At 36.7% G+C, this 16,580-nt stretch overlaps 1 protein-coding gene across 11 annotated transcripts in view; it reads right to left on the reverse strand.

Moving 5' to 3' along the window:
- Window positions 1-16,580, reverse strand: part of PTPN20 (protein tyrosine phosphatase non-receptor type 20) — a 109,675-nt gene that overhangs the window by 78,629 nt on the left and 14,466 nt on the right. For 8 of the 11 annotated variants that reach the window (XR_009212842.1, XM_058436464.1, XM_058436465.1 and 5 more), the window contains 4 exons: window positions 16,338-16,465; window positions 15,964-16,001; window positions 9,954-10,110; window positions 1,857-1,951 (listed from right to left, as the gene is read on the reverse strand). Coding sequence is in view for 9 of the 11 variants with exons in the window: in XM_058436464.1 (XP_058292447.1) it covers window positions 1,857-1,951; window positions 9,954-9,987 (129 nt within the window). In the remaining 2 variants the exon portion in view is untranslated. Of the gene's footprint in view, window positions 1-1,856; window positions 1,993-9,953; window positions 10,111-10,947; window positions 11,063-15,963; window positions 16,002-16,337; window positions 16,466-16,580 lie in introns of those variants that run through there. The other 3 variants (XM_058436466.1, XM_058436470.1, XM_058436468.1) reach the window with 3 other exon arrangements.

Raw genomic sequence — 16,580 nt, forward strand, 5'->3', positions numbered from 1 at the left:
CTGAGACATGTTTCAAGTCATGGTTCAAAATCAAATTGATTATATTTATTTTTTAAAGAAGCAAACTGTTCCAGATGGCTGCAATTCAAATTTAAGGCTGACTAACATATGTCTGATTGAGTGAAATGTGATTTTGCTAACAATACCAAGAACTAACAAGGAGAAATATAATAAATTATCAAGATGGCAGGACTTTTGGAGATTGCTCACAGAATCAAATTAATATCAAACTTTTTAAATGTTAGAAAAAGTTTTCTGAGGAGCCTAAGTTAGCTTTTCTGTACTCCATGCAGCAAGGATTTATGAGGACAAAGTGAAAACACTAACACAGATAGGAGCCTGGTTTCTAGTCTGTGATTCAAGAGTTATATGATCATAGACAAATTGCTTCAGCTTTCACCTCTAAAATGAGTGATGGCATAAAAATGTCTTTAACAGGCCAGGCGTAGTGGCTTATGCCTATAATCCCAGCACTTTGGGAGGCCAAGACGGGGGATCACTTGAGGCCAGGAGCTCAAGACCAGCCTGGCCAACGTGGTAAAACCCTGTCTCTACCAAAAATCCAAAAAATAAATTAGCCTGTCTCAAAAAAAAAAATTATTTATGCTCCAAATCTAACCAACTTCAAGTCTATGAGTCTAGACAATTTGTAGGGGACAGCATCATATCCGAAAGGACATAAAAATGGCTACATTATCAAATTGTTTCATGAAATATAAGAAAAGCAAGTTCCAATAAAATCAGGTAATTTTCCCAACACTCTAAAAACCACCCAGGAATGTTCTAAGATCCTTTTTTCTGAAAGGAAACTTTAAAGCATATTAGAATTGATCCTAGATAGGCCAAGCTATAACTTAGCAAAAAAAAAAAAAAAAAAAAAAAAAACCCAAAGTAAAAACATAAACAAAATCACAAAATGTGCTCAGTTCTAGAAGAAGTCAAATAAGACTATAAGACTATATAAAGGATATACTTGGGCCATTCCGTGAAGGTGCTCCCTTTCAAATCGTCTCTGCTTCAAAGAGAAAACTATTCTGATCAGAGAAAAGAATCGAGTGAGAAGAGAGCCCAACATGGCACTAACAGCCAGAGATTCCCAGCCGAAGATGTGATGGTAGCCTTGATGTGGCCAACTTAAGTACAGCAGAGAATGGACAGGAGATAATGACCAAGTTACAATGCTATTCTTAAAAGCTGCACTCCTGCCCACCTGAGGTGGAGGTGGCAATTGAACGGGGGAAGTGGTAGAAGCAGTTTTTGGTCTATGTACTGACTTTATCTCTATTACTCCTGTAACTTACAGGAAATGAGCACAAGGCCAGCATCATCATGGCAGTTCCAAAGCTCCAGTTGACTAGGTAAGAGAAAAAAAATGCAAAGCACCCACCAGACTAAAATGCATTTTCCTTTTTTTGTGCTCTAACCCTAGCACTATCTCCACAAATGGGGTAATGTGTTGAAGTAAGAGGTTTTGTCACAGACTTTTCACAGCCTTCTACTTTTCCACAGTTTGGAGACACGCAATCATGCTGTCTCAAACAATGAAAAAGTCCACAATCAATACATCTAAAGGTGCTTCATACTTCATGTGACATTTATTTTGTATCTTCATCAGTAACACAAAACTAGTGCCTGTAAAATTTCCAGAGTAGCATTAGAAAATGCAATTCATTAGAAACTTTGCAAAAAGTTCCACTCTTTCAAATCCCCATTTTGGTCATTGTCAACACTACAGTGACAAAGAATTAAGAAATCATTTTGGTGAGAACCAAATAGATACCCATTTCCCAGAGACCATAGTCAGCAATTTAGGTATTAGCCAAAATTAGTAGAGATACCTCTCCTTTTAGTCTTACCTTTGATCTAGGTGTGTTTTTCTGACTTGATGAAGGCACAGTCTCCCTGAAATTCAGGTCTTCTGCTTCAGAGTCATTTCCCTCATAATCTTTTACTGAACAAAGGCGGGAGGAAAAACTGATCAAATAGAAAACACTACACAGAAGGAAAAATGGAGCCTTAATGAGAAAAAACAAGCTACATGAGGGGAATTTTCATCTACTTTTCCTGTTTTCCAAACACCCCATCTTTATCTCCTATGGTAATCATCTCTTTTCCCACTGCTTTGAAAAAATCAACATAGCAAAGCTGGTCCTTCTTCTAGGATTATCCTCAGGGAGTTGACTTTTGAGCAGTTCCCTTGTTCCTCATTGCCATATTATTCAAGAAAGTACTCTCAAGTAAATCCTAGATATTTACAACCTGCAGAACCTATGCATTGGGATCTACAGAATACAGTCTTCTGTGTTTCAGAGTCTATTTCTTGAATAAAGAATACTGTGTTACAAAAGTCACACTTTAACTTCTTGTATTATTTATAATTCATAAGTTAGCAATATGTTAAATTACATAGAAAATTGTTTTTGGCTTTGTTGAATAATGTATATGAATCATCCCAAGGAAACTCTGGGTTTCTTATATGATTATTCCTAATTACTGTGTTAATTTTACTGCACAGACTCTTTCAGATAAGAAGCCAAGAGAGAAAATTTTCTCTGATCTCAGTATTAAGCACTCAGAGTACTGTTTCTCATACCATGGAGCCTTAAATATTATGATTTAGAAATTCTGTGGCACGGCATACTACAAAATCAATAAAAATATAGTAGACAAGTACTATGGAAATAAAAAAGTGTGTTCCTGAATGTGTGTTAAAAAGGAAATCTAATAGAAATTATGAACCTTTATAACACATGAATTAATTTTATAAATTAAAACATTAAGAAATATCAATGAAGGGACGGCATATCAAAACTAATGTGAAGTAGCTAAATGAGTATTTAGATAGAGGGAAAATGTATAGGTTTAAATGTGTTTATAAAAAAGGCAGAAAAAAAAGCTGATATAAACGAGTTTTGTATTCAATCATAGAAGACAAAGAAAAACCGAGGAAACCCAGAGAAACTACAAAGGAGAAAATCATAAAGAAAAATATAATAACAGAAAATAAGCCTAAAGAATAATCAGCAAAATCCAATAAACTAGTTCTTTGAAAAAAAAAAACTTAAAAATACACAACCCTCTTTCACTACAAATCAATGGAGAGTAAGTTCACAAATAATATTAAAAATGAAAAAGGATCACTTCTCGGCCTTTTGGCTAAGATCAAGTGTGAAAATGAGAAAGGGCACAGCTACAGATGCAATTCTCATTTTTAAACGTAATAAGCAAATACTATGAGAAACTTTGGGGAAATCTGATGAAATGGAAACTTTTATAAGAGAATTATACGTTATGAAAATTTATTCCAGAAGATGTAGAAAGCCTAAATAGTGTAATAACCATTTAAAAAGTCAAACCAATAATCAAAAATATCACTCCCAAGAGGAAAAAGCATCTGGGCCCAAACAGGTTTCCAGATGGGATTTTATCAGACTTTCAATGAACAAAAATCTCTCATGCAAACGGTTTTGAAATTCCGCAAACCTAGGAAGGAGCTTCAAGTGCTAGAAAAAAAAATTAACAGAAAAAAAAGTCTATAAGAGTTACAAACAGGCAACTCATAGAAGGCGACTTACAGGCCAATAATGTATTTTTAAAAAGTCCAGCCTCACCTGACAAACAAAAAATGAAAAGTAAAACAACCTACAATTGACTTTCATTTATGCTTATGAGAGATTTACTGTAATAGGACTTAACCACAACCAACCAGAAAATAGGACAAAATATATAAAACAATACTTTTCAGACCTTAAACAACAGACTGTGATCCCAGAGAGAAGGGGGTGAGCCTTCTGGTTGCCCCAGATTATGGCCTCCAGGAGTTTGCAGGCTATAGCTCAGGAAAGGAATCAAAGAGTCCAATGATTCACTGAGTTGAGAAGAAAAAGATGAAAGTTAGGAGAGGCTTGAGGCAGCCAGAATTTGTAGGGCAGAGTACCAGGGAGGAGGGAGCTATACAGAACAAGAGAAGTCTAAGTAGCTGCAAAGAAACCCTCTCATGTCCTTTGCAGAATATGGATATGCTTATATGAAAGAGGACAATCTCTGACTCTCAGGAAGGACCACTGGAAAGTAGCAAGCCACACAATTCCTAGGAACAGTTCATATTAGCCAGAATGAGGAGACCCTGTAATACAGGGGGCATTGAGGATAGGGCACAGAAGAGATACCTCTTAGTAGTAAAACTATCCTTGGAACAGAAGCTCCTTAGGGCCACCTATAAAAAAGGTGAAGAGCAAGCCTCAGACAGGATCAGGTTAAACTTCAAGTAACATAACTACAAGGCAGAAAAACACAACATTCTTTAAAGAGAAATCAAGGCTGAGTGCAGTGGCTCACGCCTGTAATCCCAGCACTTTGGGAGGCCGAGGCAGGTGGATCACGAGGTCAGGAGTTCAAGATCAGCCTGACAAACATGGTGAAACCCGATCTCTACTAAAAATGCAAAAATTAGCTGGGCATGGTGGCACGCACCTGCAATCCCAGCTACTCAGGAGGCTGAGGCAGGAGAATCACTTGAACCCAGGAGGCGGAAGGTTGCAGTGAGCCAAGATTGCACCACCGCATTCCAGCCTGCGAGACAGAGTGAGACTCTAAGAAAAAAAAAAAAAAGAAAAGAAAAGAAAAAGAAAAAATCCAGCACCAAAATCATATACTTCGCAATGTGTAGTAAACAATTAACAGGTATGAAAAAGAATAGAAAAGTATAACCCATAGCCAAATCAATCAATCAACAGAAATGTACTTAGAAATGACAGATGATAAAATTAAGAAAAAAGAACTTTTAACTATTATAAGTTTTTAAAAGGTGCTCAAGGAAATAAAGAAAAACATGATACAATAAAAAGAGATATAAATCATGTAAAAATAAGACCTACTGAAATTTCTAGAGACAATGTATGAACTAAAAGAAATTAACAGCAGATAAGGCAGAAGAGAAGGAAAAAAATCAGTGTCTGTCAACATACAGCAAGAGTATATCCAAAATGAAGTGCACAGTAGCGAAAAAAAGAGACTGAACAGGCTCAGCAAACTGGGACAACATCAAGTAAACTAAAATTTCTGTAACTGGAATGCCAAAACAAATATGAAGAAATAATAGCTGAAATGTTACCAAACTAGATGAAAACTATAAACCAACAGACCAAAGAAGGTCAATAAAATACAAGTGTAATATACGAGCTTATAGAAAAATCACATTCATGTATGTCATATTCAAATTACTGAAAAGAAAAAATGCCAGAGAAAACAGACACATTAAATATAGAAAAACAAAGATAAGAATGATGGATTTCTCATCAGAAATCATGCATGCTAGAAGATAATGGTGAGGCATTTTAAAGTATTGAAAGAATATAGAATTCTTATAGAATGTCAATATAGAATTCTATACCCTGAAAATATATACTTCAAAAAATAAGACTTCTGTAGACCAATAAAGACTAAGATAATATCCAGCCTGCACTAAACAACAACAAAAAGTTAAAGGAAGTTTTTCAGGCAGAAGGAAAAGGATAAGATATGAAAATGTAGACCTATCCAAAGGAATGAAGAGTGGCAAAACTGGAAAATACATGAGCACATAAAACATACTCTTTCACATGTTCTAATTTCTTTAAAAGACAACTCAATTTTAAGGAAAAATAATAACCTATTGTAGGGTATGCAACACTCACAATAAAATTGGTATCAATAATAGCATGAAAGGCAAATGGGAGGAAATGGAAGTATCTTATCTTCCTACAACTATATGTGAAATGGTAAAGCAGTTCCCGCTTACCCACAGGGAATGCCTAGTTCCAAGAACCCCAGCGGATGCCTAAAACTTAGGATAGTACTTCCTGCACTTAAGTCTTAAATCCCTCAAAGTCATCCATGAGGGTTAAAATCAATTTCTCCCAAACTCCCGTTAATGTTGACATTTTGACCTCCTCCTGTAAATCACAAATGTTCTTAATGGCATCTAGAATGGTGAGTTATTTCCAAAAGGTTTTCAATTTGCTTTGCCCAGAGCCATCAGAAGAATCACTGTCTATGGCAGCTATAGCCTTACAAAATGTTTCTTAAATAATGAGACATGAAACTCAAAATTACTCAATGATTTCTAGGCTATGGAATAGATACTAAATCAGGAACTAAATCAGTAATTAAAAAAAACCTACCAATCAGAAAGAGCCTAGGCCAGAAGGATTCACAGTCAAATTCTACCAGATGTATAAACAAGAGGTGGTACCAATCCTACTGAAACTATTCCAAATAATTAGGAAGAGGGACTCCTCCCCAACTCATTCCATAAGGCCAGCATCGTTCTGATACCAAAACCTGGCAGAACACAAGGTCTAATATCCAGAACTTATAATGAACTTATAAATGAACAAGCAAGAATCAAACAACCCCATTAAAAAATGGGCAAAGGACATGAACAGACACTTTTCAAAAGAGACATACACATAGCCAAGAAGCATGAAAAAATGCTCAATATCACTAATCATCAGAGAAATGCAAATCAAAACCACAATGAGATACCATCTTACACAAGCCAGAATGGCTATCATTAAAAAGTAAAAAAAAAAAACAAAAAAACAAACAAACAAACAAACAAAATTGTTTGTGAGGTTACAGAGAAAAGGGAACACTTATACACTGCTGATGGGAATGTAAGTTCAACCACTGTGGAAAGCAGTTTGGAGATTTCTTAAAGAACTTAAAACAGAACTACCATTTGATTCAGTAATCACATTACTGGGTATATGAAGGGATATAAATTGTTCCATCATAAAGACATATGCACATGTATGTTCATCACAGAACTTTTCACAATAGCAAAGACATGGAATCAACCTACATGCCTGTCAACAGTGGAATGGATAAAGAAAATGTGGTACAAAAACACCATGGAATATTACACAACCATAAAAAGAATGAAATCATGGTCGGGTGTGGTGGCTCATCCCTGTAATCCCAGCAGTTTGGGAGGCCAAGGCAGATGAATTACCTGAGGTCAGGAGTTTGAGACCAGCCTGGCCAACATGATGAAACCCTATCTCTACTAAAAATACAAAAATTAGCTGGGCATGGTGGCACACGCCTGTAATCCCAGCTACTCAGGAGGCTGAAGCAGAAGAATTGCTTGAGCCTGGGAGATGGAGGTTGCAGTGAGCCGAGATCACGCCACTGCACTCCAACCTGGCTGACAAAGCGAGACTCTGTCTCAAACAAACAACAACAACAACAACAAAAAACAGAATGAAATCATGTCCTTTGCTGCAACATGGATGCAGCTGGAGGCCATTATCTTAAGTGAATCACTACCCGGGTGATGAAATCATTTGTTCACCAAACCACAGCAACAAGCAATTTGCCCATGTAACAAACCTTCCTATGTACCCCCAAGCCTAAAATAAAAGTTGGAAAAAATAGTCTACAAAAAAGTTTGGGTAGCTTTCCATGTTTTCCCATATTCTAACATAACTGATTTAGCATTAAAACTAGCTTTTTCATAAAAGTGTGCAACTGTTAAAGGATAGTTTTCAGAAAAAGAAAATCACGGCTCTCATACAGATATATAAATGAACATGTTACTTTATGATATTCATTAATCAGTGAGGGAATCAGGCAGATGTTATTTTTAAATTTTTTTTTAAAAAACCCATAATACTGTGTGTTAGTCTGTTAGCATCACTATATAGGAATGTCTAAGGCTGGGTAATTTATAAAGAAAAGAGGTTTGTTCTGGCTTGTGGTTCTGCAGGCTGTACAGGAAGCATGGTGCTGGTATCTGCTTCTAGTATCTAACCTCAGGAGGCTTATAGTCATGGCAAAAAGTGAATGAGGAGCCAGCATATCACATGGTGAGAGACAAAGCAAGAGAGAAGGGGAGGTTCCAGACTCCTTTGAACAACCAGATCTCACATGAGCTGAGCGAGCACTCACTCATCACCAGGGGGATAACACCAAGCCATTCACGAAGGATCTGCCCCTATGATCCAACATCTCCCACCAGGTTGAGGATTACCTTTCAAAATGATTAGAAGAGATAAACATCCAAACTATACCATACAGGAAGTCCTTGCCAGAGCAATTAGGCAAGAGAAACAAATAAAAGGCATCCAAATTGAAAAGGAGGAAGTCAAATTTATCCCTGTTTACAGATGACATGCTCTTACAAATGCAAAAACCTGAAGAATCCACCAAAAAACTCTTAGAACTGATAAACAAATTAAGTAAAGTTGCAGGATACAAAATCAACATGCAAAAATCAGTAGCATTTCTATACAACAATAACTACCTGAAAAAGAAATCAAGTAAGCAATCTCATTTACAATAACTACAAAAAATAATACATAGGAATAAATTTAACCAAAGATTAAAGATCTCTACAATAAAAACTATAAAAAATTGATGAAATAAATTGAAGATGACACAAACCAATGGAAAGACATCCCATGTTCATGGAATGAAAGAATAAATATTTTTAAAATGACAATATAACCAAAGAATCTGAGAGCTCAATGCAATTCCTATCAAAATACCAATGACATTCTTCAGAGAAATTTTAAAATCCTAAAATTCATATAGAAGTACAAAAAATACTCCAAATAGCCAAAGCAATTCTGAGCCAAGAAAAACAAAAACAAAATAAAAACAAACAACAACAAAAAAAAACAAGAACAAAGCTTGGGGTATTACACTACCTGACTTCAAAATATACTACAAATCTATAGTAACCACAAAATCACGATACTGGCATAAAAACAGACATATACCAGTGGAATAGAATAGAGAACCCACAAATAATTCCATGTTTTTAGCCAACTGTTTTATGACAAGGCACGAAGAACATATATTGGGGACAAGATAGTATCTTCTATAAATGGTCTTGGAAAAAACTGCATATTCCTATGCAGAATAAACTTAGACTCCTATCCCTCACCTTACACAAATATTGCATAATCTGACTTACAGATGAAATCCAGGCTCACAAAAGCAGATAGCAGAATGGTGGTTGCCAGGGGATAGGGGAAGGAGGAAATGGGGAGTTGTTGGTCAGATGGTATCAAGTATCACTTACACAAGATGAATATGTTCTGAAGATCTGATGTATAGCATAATACATACAATACTGTATTGTAATGATATTTGCTAAGAGGGTAGATCTTATGTTTGTAATACACACACAAAGAAAGAAAATGGTAACTGTGAGGTGGTGGATATGTTAGCTTAATTGTGGTAATAATTTCACAGTATATAGACAAATCAAAACATCAAGTTGCACACCTTACATATACACAATTTTTGTCAATTATACCCGATAAGGATTGGAAAAACACTTCTAGGGAGGGAGCAATAATAACGACAAGGAGGGTGGGTAAAAGAGGGAATAGAAGGTGGGCTGAAGGTGGAAGGAATGAGGAAAGGCATAAAAGACATACTGAAAAATGATGGCAAGCTACTAATGTTTTAAGCAAGACAATGACAATATGGGTCGGCTGGGAGACAGCTGACATTTAACTAAAACACTGCATTAGTAGATGTATCAAAAACCTTAGAAATGTATATGCCCTGAGTTCACATCTAACAAAATTATGGAAACAAACAGCTTTGTGGCAGATTACAGGTTGTTTTTATTGTCTTGTTGTTTTCTTTTTGTTTTGGTGCTTTTTTGTACTTCCCAAATTCTTCACAATAAACCTATATTACATTTATAATCAGGAAAAAAAATGCCATTTGAAAAGGGTAAAGTAAAACACTAGAGTTTAATTGTTGTTACTCTAAGTGTGATGGCTTACTAGAAATGCAGAGTCTTGCCCCCCTCCCTCACCCCACCAAGACCCAGGGGATCAGAATATGCAAGATAATAATCCACTGGTGGTCCCTATGCAACTCTACAGTCTGAGAGGCACTGTTGTAGCTCCTCCTGATCCCATACCCACAAAAGTAGATGATGCACCTACCAGACTCTGCTCTAAAGTCCCTAGGTGAAGACATGTTGTTCCCATCCCCTAAATGAGACTGGTAAAAGGCTTCTTCAGAAAAGGAGCCTTAGTGTCCTGTGAGTCAGGCCAAAGGTCTAATTAGTATCCTGGGGGCCAGCAAACAATTTTTCTTCACCTGGTAAAACACACAAAGCCAAAGATTTTTCTGTTAGACAACTGGAGCTATCACAGCTTTGACATATTATTACTCATCAATTCAAAATATTTAAAACAGTGCAATTTTAATTAAAGACAAAATAAATTTCATTTGAAATCTTATCAAATAATTTCAGGATATTCCTTGAGAACTGGAGATACGCTTATTTATTCAAATGCCAGAGCTTAAATATGCTATACCTTGCATTCCACAAATAAATATGTGAATGGCCCCTCCACTCCAATGATGGATCTCTTTCTATAAACACACACAGACACACACACACACACAAATTCAATCAATGTCACTCAATGGAAACTCAATTATTTAAATGCCACACCTAGGCTAAATTAGGTGCTGAGAATTCAGTACTGAATAAATAAGAATTAATTACAGAGCCCGTCTTCAAGAAGTTCTTGTTCATTCAATCTATAAAAAGTTCTCACACAGAACAAATATTTTTTCTTTTCTAATTCTTGCCATAAGGGGCCTGTAAGGCCATATTACATTGCTCCCATTGGTTAAAACCAAGAAGACTTTTTGTCTGAAGACCTTTCCATTAACTATCTGCAAATAAAATGGTATTATTGTAATCTGAATCTAAAGTTAATGTGTGAAACAGATTTATTTTAAAAACTTTGAGATATAGGTGTTAAAAAATTATTTAAGGCTAGGTGTGGTAGCTCATGCCTACAATCCTAGCACTTTGGGAGGCCGAGGCAGGAGGATCGCTTGAGCTCAGGAATTTGAGACCAGCTGGGGCAATTGGGTGAAACCCTGTCTCTACAAAAATTAGATGGGCGTGGTGGCACACACCTGTGGTCCCAGCTACTTGAAAAGCTGAGGTAGGAGAATGGCTTGAGCCTGGGAGGAGGATACAGTGAGCCGAGATCATGCCACTGCAGTCCAGCCTGGGCAACAGAGCCAGACCCTGTGGCAAAAAAAAAAAATTAAATTAAATTAAATTAAAATGTGAAAGTAAGGCAAAAAGATAAGTGGAATGTCACTTCAATGTCATAAAATAACGACAGGCCATCCCAAAGATTACTTATGTGGGGAAATTGTACTAATTTATTCAGTTCATTGTTTACTACTGATTAAAAGTCCTAGACTTAATGCAATTACAAGGTAACCTATAGATTTTTGTCCAGCAGTGATACAAATAATTTCTGTCTGATAAGGTAACACTAAAGATTATAATTTATTTCTGTCTGGCATTAACCAGGTTTTCTTAATCTAATCTAGCATTCTTACTCTAACGTTGGTTCAAAACACCAGTGAAAAACCTAGATCCTCAAACTTTTCTTTGAACTACTTTTGCCATCTTCCTGGTTTCTTCACTAATTAATACATTGAGTAAAATGTTTAACCTAGTTTCATTTCAAATTTGTATGAGTCACATTTTTAATTTTTAAAAAACTCTACTTTGACAAGGGGAAGAATATCTTTTTTAAATAGGAGGAGGGCTAGGCACAGTGGCTCACACCCGTAATCCCAGCACTTTGGGAGGCCGAAGTGGGAAGATCACTTGAGCTCAAGAGTTCGAGGCCAGCCTGAGCAACCCAGTGAGACCTCATCTCTACCAAAAATTAAAAAAAAGAAAAAGATAGCCAGGTGTGGTGGCACTCACCCAGCTACTTGGGTGGCTAAGCAGTGGATCCTCAAGAGGATCACTTGAGCCTGCGAGATGCAGGCTGCAATAAGCTATCATTGTGCCACTGTACTCCAGCCTTCACAACAGAGCAAGACTCTGTCTCAATTAAAAACAAAAACAAAAGGATGGCAGTGGTCTCGTGACTGGTAGTGAGGTAATAGATTTCAGTGAGGAGCCTTCCCTGGAAGCAGACATGAGATCTTAAGGACCTCAGAATTAACTAAGAACCTCTAAGAATGACACCTAAGCTTCTGCCTATCAACTATGTTATTGAAAAGATACAAAATAGTCAATTTTAATTAAAGACAAAATAAATTTTGTTTCAAATTTTATCAAGTAATTTCAAGACACCCCTTGATAACTGGAGACACTCTTACTAATTCAAATACTAGGGTTTAAACATGCTATACCTTGCATTCCACAAATAAATATGTGAATGGTCCTTTACCCCAATGACTTATCCTCTTTATATAAATACACACACATATTAGTAAGACCTCTCTAGTGCACAGATGAATAGACTAAAATTCATATCAAACCATACCAACAGTCAGTTGTTCAAACTTTCCATCAGAACAGCTTTGATCATCTGCATGCCTAATCCTAGTATTTTAATAAACAACAGTGCAGTGAGTCACAGATAACCCTACAGAAACACAAGAATTAAACTGGATAAATTTCCCTTTCCTGGCATGTTTTCTAGTATATCTTAAAATAGGCAAAACAAAGCAATATTAAAATGATTAACATTTAATTCAATTTTGAGTTGCAGCTACTGTAGTAAATCAGTAATAAGATCATACAAGTCAACATCAACACATGTGTACTGAAATTTTAGGTAGCCTAGAAAAGTAAAATATATGATAAAAAAAAAATCTTCATTTGCAGAAGAAAACTTTTCAGAAAATATAGTGCAAGCTTTTACCATATTTCCCACCTCCCCTCAAGCTTGGCTAAGTAAGCCCCTGTGCAAGCGCTTCCCCTATAAGCTCCATGTTTTATAATGATTTCTGGACTCATCTCCTCGGGTTGGACCATAAGCATCTTGAGGACAGAAACTGTAACATTTTCACTTTTGAATCTCTAGCCACTAGACTAACACATTGGAGACATGGCAAGAAATGTTTGAGGTACTAATTAGTTAACTCCATAAAGAATGTGTACGTATCACCAGGTAACTAATCTGCATGTCCACATTAAGAACTCTGAGAAATCACAAAGGTATCACTTGAGTGATAGGCACTCGGTCCCTGAGGGAAAGATTGTGAAAGATATTGAGGGACCAGTGGTCAGGTCCATAAGATAAAGGTTTCCCTCCAACTCCTGGGGAAGGTGCAATAGTACAGAAAATAGAGAATTAGCCCTGATAAAAGGGAAATCCTTAAAAAAAGTATTACTTATTCTGTGATAGAGCACTGAGGATAGAGGAACAAAAGCTCCAATATGAAACAAAGCGATCCCATCTAATCATAAAAAAAAGAAAAACTACAAGTGTTTGGTTTGCTCAGGAAACAAAAGCAAAACACCTTTCCTCAGGTGGCAGGATGAAATAACTGGAGAGTCACTGAATACTGTACATATTCTCAAATTCTCAGCTGGGACACTATTTTCAGTCTATCTCAAACTTTCTCAAAACTGAAGCAGGTGCTAACAAAGATTATTTCTTCACAGTGGACTTTGGGTTGGGTGCAAGATGCCAAAATACACAATGTAAAATGACATGCTCAGCACCAGGGCTGGGGTTACTTCTAATTCTTGTGAAAGTTCTATCATACACTACTCCTTGAGACCTACCTATACTAGCCTGAAGAGAAGGGAATGAAAGAAGTCTCAACCTGTAGGCACCCCAGGGATAAGAGTTCCTTCCTCTGAAATCTGTATTTCCTGTGACTAAATTCTCAGTACAAGCTCTTAGACTACTAGTAATTATTTGGCATGTTTTATGCCTTTTAATAATGGTTCTTAGTTTTTTATAAGGAATGGTGTTACTGCTTTTTCTGATTATAAACATAACCATTAAGAAATGTCATTCCATGGTTTCTTAATCAATCATTCCCTGTAGTATGTGAGTGTGAGGGCTGGGGGCTCAGAGGGAAGCAGGGAGAAGTGAAGTGCTAAAGTGCTACCTCCAGAGCCACTGACAGTTCTGCCCAATGCAGTCAGGCAAAACAAGAAAAATAAAATAAAAGGATTCATATTGGGAAGGAAGAAATAAAACCGTCTTTACTTGCAAGGTTAAAAGCTTTATACATAATTATACCTCAATAAGGTTGATTTTTAAAAAGCCACAAAAAGATAATGTACTTCAATTAAAATAAAATACAGAAACACTTGTATAAAGATAATATCATTATTAATGCAAGTTTAAACATTAAAAAATAGTTGCTACCCACCCATCATAGACATGAAAACAAACTGTCACCGTCTGTGTTAGCAGCAAGCTCATTAAGGATTACTGTGAGCATCCATTGGAACAATGGAAGACTTGGGACTGGAACCCTATGTCAACAATGCTTCACCCTTGAAACCTAGGGACTGATGATACAGTTGCCACGAGCTATATTCTGAGCAAATACTTTATCAATTATTAGAATGGTTCAAGTAAAAGTAATGAATGACTTAAGACATCTTTCCAAAATGACTCTGTTACCTGGATGCCTCTGCTATTAAGGTGCAAGGCAAACAACCTCCTACTGTTTGTTTCATTCACGATATAAATTGCTTTGGCATATTCCCTCCAACCTCCTGAAGCTCAGGTCCATCTGTTTGTCCATCTGTCTGTTTAAACTTCTTTTCTTCCCTCCTGCCTACATTCCTCTCCCTCTCTTTTGGAAGTGTATCAGTAATTACAAGAGGGTGCTTTATTTCAAAAGACACAATTCTTGTACCTCCAATCACTGTTACCAAGCAAAAGAGTTCACTGTTCAAAGTGTTAGAAGCCAATACTATGGCACTGGGTTTTTGAGAAAAGACTTTTTTGTAGGTCAACCAACAAGGAGACAGGAGTCTAGCTCAAATCTGTCTTCCTGTACTGTTTTTAAGGCAGTATTTTTGTTAGAAAATGTTTAGAGAGAGAATTTGGGGATAGTAGGAGATTGGCAGAAGGAAAGGGGGGTCTGAAAAGGCTTTGGGCAAGTGCAGTTATCTCTTCATGTTATCTCATGGGTCACATATGTAAATTCAGGGGGAGTTAGTATGAAATGCAGTGGAAATTTGGGCAGTGGCATCAGCAAGCTCATTCTGTGTAGACTCTAGTTTGCTGTACTAGTTCCAACTGATTTCAGCCAGTTTTGTTATCTTAAAAGCAGAGAGAATTTCAGTGTTTCAGAAAGTTGTTTTTGTTTTTTATTTTTATCAACCAATCCTATAAATTCAAGAATTTCTCTTTGCCACTGGTTAACTCTTTGGGGCACGGTTTCATTTGTGGACCTTGGCTTCCATACTCCAAAGAACTACTTATTTACTGGGTGCAGCTGAACCATTTCCATAACTGAGATCATGTAAGTCAGGAATGTATACACATTACATATGTGTGCAGACAAAAATTCATGACTTCACCTACCAGGTCCAAGACGAGTCTCCTTAGGAATGCCTGCATACAAGCCTGGCCCTTGGCTGGTGTCTGGGAACTCGGCTGGTAAAATCAGTGTCTACACTAATATAAATTTTTTTCTAAATGAGAAAACTAGCTCATTTCTCCTAAAACATCTGCTTTCCTTCTAGGTATCTGGAATTTCAGTGACTGCTATCAGTCGCACTGACAGTCTGTGCTCATGACTAACCCTTGATAAAGAACCTAAACTCTTAAGCTCAGATAAGCTTCCCTGAGAGACAACACTTCACACAAGTTTCCATACCTTGTTATTCAGAAAATTAATGCATCCTATGTGACTCCACAAGGAGAATACTCTGGGGAGCTTGTATCTGATTTCCTTTTGTTGATTTTGCTTTGTACCTTTTCAGTCTACCATATCTTAGCCATGAATGTGACTATCTGCTGAACCCTATGAATCCTTCTATCCAATCGCTGAACCTGGGAGTAGTCTTAGAGAGCTCTGACAAAGGCTAGCATGGGAAAATACGTTGTCATCCTCATTAACAGACCCTTCTTAGTTATATCTCACTTTCTGAGTTCCTGCCTTCCACTTCCTAGGAGAGAAAAAACTACACAGCATTACCCGAACATCATCCCAGGGTAATCACAGAACAGCCATCTCTGCAAAAGAAGGAAAAACGAACTGTGTAATATTGCAATATTTTTAACTGCAAATAATTTTGCATACAAGGCTTACCTACATCTGACCATATTTGCACTAAATTTATTTAAAGTAACAAGCTAATATGTTCTTAATATAAAAATATATATGTCCAACAAAATTTAACTTGTTCTGCTATCATGAAAGGAGGAATTCCAGACTAATGTCTCATAATGTGCAGTCAATGGGCTTATATAAGTAAGGACTAAAATTACAGCTCAATAAAAGATCATCAAACCAGAGAAAACTCCAAGTAAAATTATAATACACAGTTGTCCCTCCCACCTGAGACTCACCTGAGACTCATACTTTCCTTCCAACATGCCTGTTCTGCCTATTCCCTCAAGACTCAGACTTCAAATGAGTTCCCATTAAGTAGATAAGAACAGTTTCACAACGGATTCCAGAAAAAACAATACGCCACCTAAAGGACAAGGAAGGCATCTGCACTAAGAAAATGAAAAGAAGTCAGAGAGAGAACTTCCTGACTTACTCAGATTATATCCATGGGCCCACACATGCCTAAAGGCCAACCTTGT

Source organism: Hylobates moloch, unplaced genomic scaffold, assembly GCF_009828535.3.
Source record: "Hylobates moloch isolate HMO894 unplaced genomic scaffold, HMol_V3 SCAFFOLD_3, whole genome shotgun sequence".
NCBI lineage: Eukaryota > Metazoa > Chordata > Mammalia > Primates > Hylobatidae > Hylobates > Hylobates moloch.